Source organism: Aythya fuligula, chromosome 3 (genome assembly GCF_009819795.1).
Source record: "Aythya fuligula isolate bAytFul2 chromosome 3, bAytFul2.pri, whole genome shotgun sequence".
NCBI lineage: Eukaryota > Metazoa > Chordata > Aves > Anseriformes > Anatidae > Aythya > Aythya fuligula.
In genome coordinates this window covers 103,035,270-103,047,535 of record NC_045561.1, presented here as the reverse complement: position 1 = coordinate 103,047,535, position 12,266 = coordinate 103,035,270, and the positions used below count along the sequence as shown (strand labels likewise).

The following is a 12,266-nucleotide window of genomic DNA, read 5'->3' as shown; positions in this document are numbered from 1 at the left end:
GCTCAGCCTCAGCAGCGAGCGAGCTGAAGGCAGGCTACAGAACAATCCCCGCAGGCATATTTTTAGTGACTTCTGGAGAAAATCCGATCTGACACTGCCTGTTATGTCCTACCACTGCCTTAATCTCCGCCTCCCATTACTGTGTTGCTTCAGTGACAGAACTCCATTCCCAAGATCAGAGGCCTTACAGGAAATTAATCTCCGTCCTCCACATCCTCAATTACGCCGAGCTTTCAGATGACCTCCAACACCTGCCCGGAGCAGAATTCCTATTAGCTAAGATGCTGGTTTTACATTTTGTGGCCTGTTTTCTGCTGCATTTCAGCTACCTTCCCTCAGCTGCTGTTTACTCCCAGTTGCTATGTTTGGCCCAAGTGGCGAGCCAGCACGACAAGCTTCCTGCCCCATTTCAGCTAGGGAGGAAGCCGCTGCAGATGACGTGCATTTCCACACATTCATTGCTATGGACAGTGTCTTTAAAAAAATTCATATTACTTCATGACATGGAGTTAAGGACAAGACCAGGAGATTTTCCAGTTTCAAATCCCTGGTTTGGGCCATGCCCAAATCTCTAGTGTCCTGTGCGATTCCCAGGTGATGCTTTTCCACAGCCTTTTGTCCAGTAACTTCACAGTTTTGGTCTAGCTCCTAAAAGATGCGATGCCGTATGACAGATCACCCTAACAATTCACATCTTTCCGGGCAATTTCAGCGTGCCTTTTCCACGTGTGGGCTCCCTTATTTCTGGTTTGCATATTCCACGTAACAGGAGGCCAAATCCCAGATACCAGGGGCAGATCCAGCGGAACAGGAACATTACCTACAGGGAAATGGATCACGGCAGGACACAGGATATACCTAGCACAGAGCATTGCCATTTTAAATCTCTCTCAAACACACTAAGAGCAGGACAGACTGAAGTACACGAGCCTAAGAAGCTGAACTTTGTCCACTTTATCAGCTTGGAAATGCAGATAGGCGTACAGAAAAAGGTGAGTCATTTCATTGAAGCATGCTCAGAGTGAATCACTTCTCTGACCAGAACCAGGTTGGAAATGATTTCTTTCAAATTCTCATAAAGACTTCTAAATCAAGCTGAATAACACTACTAAAAATTCAAGAAATGTGACAGCAGTATCCTGTAAGGATGGTCTGTGACTACCAGCAAGAGCGAGCCTAAAAACCTGGCTATCAGCCTCACTATTCGATCACAACAGAGCTTTCCATGCGAGGTGCTTTAACTTATTATGCACTGAAAATTTTGGCTAGCTGTTTCACAGCTCCCATGTAACAGGCACTCAGACTGCCTGGATCCCTTCTGTGCGTAAAGCTGCCAAAAAGCCCTTGCAGCTTTCCAAGAGCCTGAGGTTCTCTCGGATTTGCAGTATCATCGCCAGCAGGATTTTTCAGAGACCCACCCCGTATCTATCACGGTCCCACAGAGTTTCCAGCAGATGCATCTGCCAGGATCACCTGCAGGCAGCCTCTCCTACAGCACAGCTACCAACATTTTTGTTAAGACAAAGTTTATTCTACTTTTCAGTGGCCAAAAGACATTGCAGGTTCTAGCAAAGAGGTACAGGAAGCAGAAGGAGATCTAAATACTACTCTGAGGCTACCTTCAATTCTAACTTTTTATCAAGATGGACACAAAAAGACCTTTAAAAAAGAAGTTCCAGTAAAAATCAAGTTTGACAAAGTTCACTGCAGGAAGAAACAATATATTCAGACACAACAAAAAAAGGTTGACTGTGAATATTCATATTTTTTTTACAACAGAAACGTTCAACAATGTTCTATTAAAATAGACTTTGTGTATAAAATAATTAAAAACACACACATCTTTAAAATCTTACAAGAACATCAAATCAAGCAACTGGATTTCAATCCCAGAAGAGAGAAAATAGAAAACTACTAATTTGACCTACTGTAATTTCCTTTCTCAAGATCAATCTGACAACTTTCCTTGACTCCTCCTTCCCTCCCACCTTTTTTGGGGGGGGAGGTATTACAACAAACACAAGAGGAGGAAAAAAGAAGCACTCTTCTCACACCAGCTGAAAAAAGCTCAGAGGACAAATCCAGTTTCTTGAAATCTGAATGGAAAGAAAGCATGCCAACTATTTTCATTAAAACATAGCAACACTTACTCTCCTAGACTTCGGTCACAAAATGTAAATGCATTTCAGGAAGGAAAAAGAAAACAGTTATAGTAAAGGAAATTACAGTGCAACAAGAATAATACTGGTGGATTGTACAGCAAGTTATAACAGGATTGTTTGGCATCCCACCGATTAATTGATGTTTTCAAACAACTTTAATAATTATATTACTTCTCATGCTCTGCAGGTAGTATCTATAGCTGTATTTGCAGAATGATATATAATGAATATAGAATAAAGCATTTTCAATACTTCTATTTTTACATGCAACAAAACCAGTATAAGTAAAAAAAAATCCATGTATACCATTACATTTTTCAGTCTGTGAAAAGATGTGTGCTCACCATGCCTTCCTTATACATTAATATCAGTATCTCTGATAAACAGGTGAACACAGAGGAGCAACATTCCCAGCCATCATGAAACCCAACTGCTTCTGCTACCTCTCTTGAACAAAGAGCTAAACAGAATAGCCTGCTAACATGCCCTTAACAGCAAAGATTCCTTAATGAGAGTAAGCAGTCAATGGTGAATCCCAAGTACTCACCATTTCTGTTAGAATCACTAGTCTTTCACTCCACAAAGTTCAATTTTGAAAGTTTTATTTAGCAAATACACACCTCAGTAAGTCCTAAGCACCAGGCAGAACCTAAGAAAGTGTCTGTAGACTGAATAGGACTTTGTACACAATCATCATTACCACAAACTTCACGTGGCTACAAACAGCACCTTGATGTGAAGAGCATTTAATGCCTATCAGCAAGCCTGCCACTTGTTAAAGCTATGAGCCAGCATAAACTTCACACAAAGATGAAAGCAAGACTGAGAAAGATCAAGGAAGTCCGAGGTCTACAGACTAAACTATTTCTTTGTAATGCCTCTCGGAACGAGAACCTGAAAAGGGAGGGGTTCATTCATCACTTACTCACGGCCCAGCAGCCACACAAAGGAAGCTGGCTGGATTTGATTTGTATGAAGAGGAAGCTCTAGCAATCTGAAACAAAAGTCGACCTAATGTTTAGGATTAGATTATACAAAAGATGCTTGGCTCCAGATCAGAGCTTGCCAAATAAAATTACTCCTGAATGCTTTAAATCTAACAGCAATAACAACTGAAGCTCAAAAAATAACTTGTTAGGTTGCTGAACTGACCCAGCTTTTGCACCTTCGAAAACTGGCATCTTTGCAGCAGAACAGCAAGCTTCATTGTCCTTTTTGCAGATGGTGACAGAAGTGTTTTGGGATTTGGAGTTCAGTTTTACATAATTTTTACACAGCACAGAATATTTCTGTGAGATAAGATTATATTAATTGGGTCTCCTTGTTACTGCCAAAGTTCTTCCATTCTGCATTTGAGCAACACAGACACTCCTGCTTGCAGTCAGCTCACAGACAGTGCATCCACTTAAGTGTTTTGCAATAGCAGTAGCAAAAATAAATTCGTCTCATACATTTTTAGTGAGAATCTCTTTAAAAAACACCTTCAGAAACATTCAACATCAGCATCAAAGCGAAGATGAAGAAACAAAAAAAGGGTTTGGGGCTGATGAAAGTTAAAATAATTTCATTTCAAAAATTAACACTAGATTGGAAGAAGTTATAATGGACATTCCAACATCAAATCACCTTGTATGCTCACCTCTTTCTGATCAACCTGGAGTGCTGATTTTAAAATATCTCTAAGCTGTGTTAATTGTCTTCTTTCCTCATCTTGTGCTTGTTTAATCTTGAATGAAGAAAAACACATTAAAAATAGAATTATTGTTTCTTTTTCAACACAGTTCTTCCAAACTCGCTACTTAATTGGTTCATTTTTCTGAGAAATGTTCAGCAAGAATGAAAACACAGAGAAAAGATACCATGATAAATTTATTTTCCTTTTTATCTTCAGAAAACTCGATAATGGCTAGGATGTTGCTGGGTTAAGAATTCAATATTGCCTCACACTGCTCTTGCTTCCTTGTGTTCAGTTTGAAACCATATGTTGTTTTTCACTTAGTCTGCAAACATTTTATGGTAGAGGCTCTTTTCCTAACATTTTACACAGGGGGGTTCTGAACTGGATCTAGAGCTCCTGGACATGATATTAAAACAAAATTTTACTCAAAAATCTCCTCAAAACCTTAAAATAATATTAAACTGGTCAAGTAGCCTGAACAAAAAAGTTCACAGTTTTACTGTAAGAAACTAAGCACAAAGAAAGTGAAAGGTTGCTAACTCACTGTATAAAGATCTGTCGACAGTGTCTCAATTGAAGGCTTAAGACTTTCAACTGCTTTTAACCCATCCTGAAAGAAACTTTAAAAAAAAAAAAAAAAAAAAAAAAAAAAAGAGCAGACATTAAACTTTACTTTGTATTTTCTATTTAAAAAGTTGCCAAGAGAAGACGTACATATTATACCACGCCATAAGCTTCAAAACCTTAAAAAAATAGTTTTTATTCATCTTTGACTGATTCACATATTTATTACCATTATAGCTTATTCTAACATGCAAAATCCCTTAGCAGATCCAGAACTGACACAACCCACAACCAAATAAATTTTCTTCACTCTCACATCAAACACAGGTTCTAATCGCAATTTTTGAAGGCCCAGAACAAGCAAGATTCATTGCAGAACAGTACAAGCTCTAGCAGACATAAAATCATTGTGACTTCTTGGAGCCCAATCATTTCACACCTGATGCAATCTTCCCTCTAAAGGAAAGCCTCTTTGTTTCCCAAGCATTATTTACAGCCTACATGCAAACTGAATATGCTAAATCATACTGTATAATATGTATTAGTGTATTGGCACAATAATGTTCTCTATTCCAACAGAGAATATTGCAGCTCTCTAAAATAGGTAAGATTTTCAAAACAAATTCAAAGAAACCACGGGTATACACATATGATTAAAAAATTGCTGCCACATTAGCGAAAGAAATACTTTCACTCTGGGAAGCAGACATGAAAGTGACAACACAACACAGCATTTATGTTGGGGAAATTTTATTAAATGGACAGGAGATGAGTGACCAAGTACAAGAGAAACCAATTTTAAAGCAACATAGTTAAATATAAAAAAAACCCTACATTTCTTTAAGATAAGAATTCACTGATTTTAACAGGCTGACAGTAGCTCTTTCAAGTTAATAGCTGTGGCTTTATTGCTATGTTATTGATCTGTAAGATTACCATAGAAAGGAACATCATTCTTTGTGTTTTAATACCGAGTCCCCCAATTAATTTGAAAGAAAGAGTGAGATACTTTAAATACAGTTTGATCCCACTGCTTATGCATTTATTTTCTTTGAGTACAGAATTAATTTAGATTATTGCCATTTACACAGGTGAAACACCAACAACCAATGACAAAACTAATAGACCACTAACAAATTGACCAAACAAATAGCTTTGTTTCAGCAGTAGTTTACAAAACATACCAAATTATTGTGTGGCACTTCTTTGGAACAAGCAATTATATTCTACTGTACTAATAAAACACATTATATACTTGGGAATATTGTAAGAAACTCAATTACAGATCTGTTTGACAAAAGCAATTTGTCAAAAGATTTAATGAGACCAATTGAATCTTTACTTATTTATAAATCTATAAACCTATTTTTTTAAATCCAGTAAAATACTCCAATTATGTCAAAAGTTTAAAGCAAAATATTGTTCCAGTTATTGTGTAGGTATAAAAAAGCGAAAACATACTTGCACTGAGCGTGAAAATACTTGATCAAGTTCTGAAGCAAGTCCACTCCTTTTTTAATCTTGATTTCATTGACTTTCAGCAGGTACTGTTGAAACAGTAATTGATGAAATAAATTAATGATTACTACCATAGTATTATTTAACATTTTATTTTCAGTTATATTTCAAACTTTAACAGTTCTGGATTTAGAACTATGAAGTTCAAACTATGGCTTCATGGGTTAATCACACAAAAGCAAGAGTTGCCACTGCCGCTTTCTGATAACTTTGTGGGGATACCTCACTATGGTTAGTTCAAATTGTTACCCCATCCCTCATGACTCCTAGTGGAAGCCTCTACTAAAGGAAGCATAAAAGTTTGTGCCGTGAATTTAGGAACCTGTTCTGAAACCTAGCAGCCCATGAAGATGTGTATCTCACTGGTTGTTAAACCCGTTGCCAAACAGATGTCATTAAGCAAGAAAGCAGTTTATTCCAACAAAAAAAAAGGGGGGGGGGGGGGAGGGATTATTTTAACCATCTTTTTACATCTGCCTTTTGATTTGAACATTTTCTCTACCAGTTCCTTACACACGGTAATAACAGAAAATTACAGTTTAGCAGGATATTTAAAAAAATCTTAGCACCGAGCAACAAAAAAAGTATAATTAGATTGCATTACGCATGAACAGATTTCATATTAAGTGGCAGCTCCTCCCCTGAATGCCGTAGCACAAAAGATGATGGCCATGCAAGCAGAACTAAGATTGCCAGATATTTACAGGTTTGCTTAGCTGCCCATTAAATGTGGGCAAATTTTAATGATAGTGACCTACAGGCAAAGGGGTGAACATGCTCTAACACATCTGGTTTTCGCTGACCCACGTGGGATAAATATTTCACCCCAGATATTTTAAAACAAATAAAATAAAGCAGTATTTAAGTGCCAGCTTTCAATGATGTGGCTTGTCAAGCTGGTTCTGATGAACAGACGACTGGCCTAAATGTATGCACACTACACAACATGTACCCAGAAGAGTCACCTCTCTGACTCCTGCTGGTACAAAGTGGAGCTCTAAGCATCTGGTATTAGGTTCACTTTCACAATTTACAGAGAACTAGCTTTTACTAATAATACAACTCCCAACACTTGTGATTTACTAACTAAAACAAAACCAAGTCCCCATTTTTTATTAGAGTTAACCAAGTATAATCTTTTTTTCTGAAAATCAGAAAATGTGACATGTCCCAGGATATGCCCCAGCTATTCCAGATTTAAGGTAATTTCACAGATTTCGAAGATTTCAAAGTGGCAGAGCTCTAAAATATCTTGAAAGACAACTGGATTCCATCCTTAGCACTTTTTTTTCAATACCAGCCAATAGTGTACTAAACTGGTGTCTTTCCTCACATAATGCTGCAACAGCTGGCGGTGCAGGGAACAATGTAGAGAATGATCTACGGCTTAAAATAACTTAGAGTGAAGTAGGAGCATAAAGGCTTATTTATTATCATCTCTTAGCGTTTAATTGAGCTTTGCATTGTTTATTCTGCAATTTACTTTCAAGCGAAATTAGAAAATTCCCTCCAAAGTTAGCACATCAGGACAAAAAAAAAAGTGATTTAGCAATGTGACTCCACTAATATCTTGCTACTCCCCTTTAACATCACATTTGCCATAAAAAATGATGTTTTTCTAAATGTTCCTAAAAGAGATTAGCAGAGCAATAGAGATTTCATGTTGCATCTTACCTCACACATCTGTAACTGGAAGAACCTTCTCTCTTTCTCCATCTCTTCCGCAATTTCAGCTCCACTTATTTCTGTACGGATCATCCCGTGCAGCTTAGCATGCTCTTTTTTCTCCTTCTCTATTTTTGTACTACAAGGCAAAGAATCAAGTCAGTGAAGTGCGAAATTCAAAGCCTATCAGGAAATCTGATTATTTGCAAAGTCTACTGACAGATGCAGAGCCAAACTCTTGCAGCTTTGCGTGTGACTTACTTCCAGATGCCATTTCATTTGAAATTTGACAATGACTAAAGATCAGCAGTGACATGCAGTAGCTGAAATCTAATTCAATCATCTGTTAAAAAATAATTTCCTGACATAATCTGAAAGATCCTAAATGAGAGGAAGATACTAAGTTGTTGTGTTGAAGAAAAAAAAAAATCCATCTACAAAATAATCCTCCTACATTTTCAATTAAAATTCATGCTTAATCCCAGCTGACCAAACACTGCTTAACAGAGTTCAATTATGTCACCAGATTTATTGAGTCTTGCCTGTCATCAAGTCATCTTCTATATATACAGGGTTTCTTAAGCCAAAATCACAGTTGCCATCTCTACTTGCTACTGAGCCAGTTGGCACCGGGAATGCCGGCCAGCCGGCTGCGTTGCAGACTCCAGAAGTCTGCTAGACCAGCTGTCCTAATTCCCTCAAAGTTTCCACGAACATTTTCCAAGAGCTCTGAATGAAGAAGGTTCTCCTGGAGAATATAAATGAATAGCCAGTGCCCACGACAAAGCAGAACTCCCCTCTACAGTTATTCTTCACGTTATTACTGAATAGTAGCATAATTATATTCCCCAGTTAGCCCAGCCTGATATGAAAAAGATGCTAATAGAACAAAATACGTGAGGGTATTTACAGAGAAAGGCTTTTCTTTTGTCACTCATACAGCTTAGAAGCAGAAAAATCTGAAGGGGGCTTCCTGAGGAAATGCTGCCCTGCTTTGGGACGGGAGGAAGCACTGCACAGGAATAGAGGAAACAGGCGAGAGGCCCAAATAACACACGCACTGTCACACCTCCTCTGGGGCAGTCAAGAGTCTCTCGCTTCTCTCTCTGAAGAGATGACGTGTCTCAAGTGCTCTCTTAACCTGCTGTTAACATTGCCCTGATAGTTTACATCCTAGCTGGGCTGAGGACGTCCAGGCAGCAGCGTGTTCTGCACTTCTCAAGAATGTGAAACCATCTCCTCTTACACCTGGAGCAGCAAGGAAAAACTAGAATGAATCCCATTAATCCCACAGCATTCCCACAGGGATGCTGTGGCAGAGCCAGCCCCTTGCAGCATTGCAGCAGCCAGCACATCCAGCCAACGTTACGCTCCTTCTTGGCACAGCAACTTCTCCAGGAAAGGGACCTTCTGAGGAGAAATCCTCTCCTTTGAAATAAATAGTCTGAAAATCTTCATTTGCCTGAAGAAAAGCTCAAGTCCAGAATCTTCTATTTTCTTCAAAAAAAAAGTCTATATTCTTTCTGACTTACTGTCAACGTGCCATTTTGTAGCCATAGAAAACCAAATCCGAACAAAAGAATGAAGCAGAACCAAGTGTGAACAAGGACAATAAACATGCTGCCACATAAAAGAGTTGCCAAGAATGGCAAATATGCAGCTCCTTTCCAGCACACCAGGTGAAAGTTTGCGTTCTGCGATCCTTGACAGTTCTAAAAAAGCCAAACCTCCGAACAAAGATCCAGGATGGTTTCAGTGATCTCAATTTCCACATTCATCTAGCAGTTCATAAGGCCAAAGAATTCAATGAGATGTGATTCAAGTTTAGTAACTGTCAACTGGTAGTGTTTTTATTGTTTGTGTAGAACAATAGACATAACCATGCCTAAAATTAAGAGCTTATTTACATGCCATAAGGCATTTATAAATGCTAGTTCAACCAGACCACCACTAACTCCCAAAGAGTCAAACAATAAACACAATACTACAGCATGAATTTTTTTCAGAAATTGAATTCCTCTTCAAGAATAGGCTAGACTACTCTTTAAAGGATAAGCATACTCTCTGAGGTGTAAGGTAGTAAAACCAAGAATAAAGCATACCAACATCCAGCAAATAATTCAGGGAAACAAGGCATCCTTGAAGCCATTTGCAGGAGCTTCACTTGCATTTTTGTAGCAACTGCAAGTTTCCACATCGTAAATGGTGTAGGAAACAAACTCAGAGGTGAGGCTAGCAGGCAGTGCTTTGGAGGATGAGGTCTTTGGAATTGGTTCCGTGGCTTCAACAACTTCAGTGATGCTTTAAAGCGACAACAAAAAACAGCAAACTACACTCTTGGCAACAAGCACCAGAGGTACACAATGGTACATTTCATGTTTGCATTTCCTTTTTGCTTATGCTTTTGGTCTCCAACTACCTTTGCAGCTCTGTAGTCCTGAATTTAACCTGTTCTGCTGTTTTACAGTACCATGCCATTTCCTTTCTGATCCTGTTTCTAGGGAAACAAAGGAACCACGTAAGGCCGTGCCGCATGCAAATCTTCTGGGTGTTAAGGTTTAGTTGTGTTTCCTATCAAATTTCAAGGGGCAAGTCCAGGTCTGGCAGCATCAGGTGGCACTGTACTGTGACATTCACCAAATCCTTCTGGCAAACACATTTCTATGATGTACTGCAGTGGGATTTCCAAACATTACAGCATATTCAGTTTTTTCAGGCAGATCAATTAAGCAAAGTAAAGAAGAAAATAGGGAAAACTGTAAGAAAATCTTCTAGGATCAACGAGAAAGAAGCGTTTTGTAAAATTGCTGTTCTTGAAGCTCAGGCTGCACATATTGCAGATATAGATGGACTTTGCTGACTACCATTAAAATCTGAGCATCCTTCAGCCCATTTACAACACAGCTGCACATGACTAAGAAACAACGAGCTCTGATGGGGGTAACAGACAAGTACAGCTGAAACACAGGATGAAGAATTCTAACAAAAAAAAAGTAGAAGAGAGAAATAAGTGCCCTTGCCCATTCAAGTTTCCCTATATGACAATCTGTAAAGCTCCAACGTGAGGAGCAACTGTTTTTCAGTATAAATTTTAATTTCAAATAAGAAACTCGTGCCCTACATACCATGATATAAACAAACATCAAAGTAGGCTTCTTTCTTTGCTTTTCCTTTTTAATAAATAAAAAAATAAACCTTTCAGAAGGACGTGACCTGTTACTGTTTAACACGCCTAAGGCTGGCATTTATTTTCCATCAGTGAACGTGGGTAAACACCTGGAACACGCCCTGTGTAGACACAGCAGCAGCAAGCTGGCTGGGCAGGAGCTGTCTTTCTTCCTCTCCCTCCCCATGCAGCAGCAGTAAGCCAGGCACTTCAGTCTGGGTATGCAGGTGAGAAGGTGCAGAACAACAGCAACAGCACTTGGAAAGCTCAGGGGGTGCACTTTGGCAAACAGAGTGCTTCCAAGGGCTATTTTGTTTCACAGAACAGCGTTACACATTTTCCCTCCAAGTATCCTTTCTTCACCTAGTCTGCTTTTTCAGCCTGACTCTGCAGCTTCAGCCCTGGCGTTCTGGTCTTGCAGTGGGAGAGCCTCCAACTGATTTTATCCTACTGCCTGGCAAGGCTGACAGCAAAGCACCACCTACCATCTCTCCTATCACCCAAAAAGAGAAGTAAGGCATCTCCAGCTTTTCCCTTTCACTCATCCTGCTCTGGGAGGTGAGGAGAAGAGGGCAGAATGAGAAAAACGTGTCCAAATCGTTCCAGTATTTCATCCATTATATATGCAGATTCATTCAAAGCTTTTGCCATTTAATTCAAAAGTATTCTCTTTCTAAATAAAAATACTTAATATGAAATCCCAGGCTCAAAGCAGTCTATAAAAGCTACTTCATTTAGCATTTACTTTCTATGCCACTCTTTTAAAGATTATTTGTCCTCCAATTTGCCTGATGTACGTACTTCAAAAGAAAAGGTGGCAGAAGTATCCATGATCTATGCATAGCAATGATCTGCTGAACCAAGGTACGGACCCGAAGAAGTAATTTGAGAACAGTTGGTGGAATTTTTGGATATTGTTCTTAAATATTGCTCAAAAAATGAGTTGCACAAACTAGAAGCATCATCACTTACTAACACAGAGCTATGCAGACACCTTTACTGAGGACTGTAATAAGAACTTGTTCATTCTCCTGTTGACTTCAGATGGTTCAGAAGCAAATCGTTGATGATGGCTATATCTAGAAACGCGTGCTTGCATTCCTGCACAGTGATGTAATGCACTTCAGACTACTGCCTTGATCTCATAATCCCATAAGCACATTCAAACAACTTGTTTTATTCACTCAAGTGTGCATAACAGACTCCATGCCTAGCTTCTAAAAGGGGAATGGCAAAGGAGGAAAGGGAGCCAGCCAGACTTCCCAAGAAAAGCTTGTTAGTTTTCATTAAGCTTTAATTTTTCATAGCATTAGCAGAGCACTTATTAAACTTCTGAGGATAATATATATTCCCAGGCCTAAAAATAAAGTCGTCTTTATAAAAAAAATTAACATTTCTTCTTTTCAGGAAAGACAGGTTTGTGTCTGGAACACAGACATTGCCATACAGCTAAAAAAGGTGTAAATGATGTGCCTCAGTAAGTTTCTGGCTCTATCTCCTGTACAGAAGCAAT

General features: G+C 38.8%; 1 protein-coding gene across 5 annotated transcripts in view; it reads right to left on the bottom strand.

Moving 5' to 3' along the window:
- ASAP2 (ArfGAP with SH3 domain, ankyrin repeat and PH domain 2) overlaps positions 1 to 12,266 on the bottom strand; it is an 82,503-nt gene that overhangs the window by 30,855 nt on the left and 39,382 nt on the right. For 4 of the 5 annotated variants that reach the window (XM_032184331.1, XM_032184327.1, XM_032184330.1 and 1 more), the window contains exons 6-10: positions 7,597 to 7,726; positions 5,866 to 5,951; positions 4,385 to 4,460; positions 3,802 to 3,888; positions 2,151 to 2,159 (exon numbers count right to left, since the gene is read on the bottom strand). In XM_032184331.1, coding sequence (XP_032040222.1) covers positions 2,151 to 2,159; positions 3,802 to 3,888; positions 4,385 to 4,460; positions 5,866 to 5,951; positions 7,597 to 7,726 — 388 coding nt within the window. The remainder of the gene's footprint in view (positions 1 to 2,150; positions 2,160 to 3,801; positions 3,889 to 4,384; positions 4,461 to 5,865; positions 5,952 to 7,596; positions 7,727 to 12,266) is intronic. The other variant, XM_032184328.1, reaches the window with a different exon arrangement.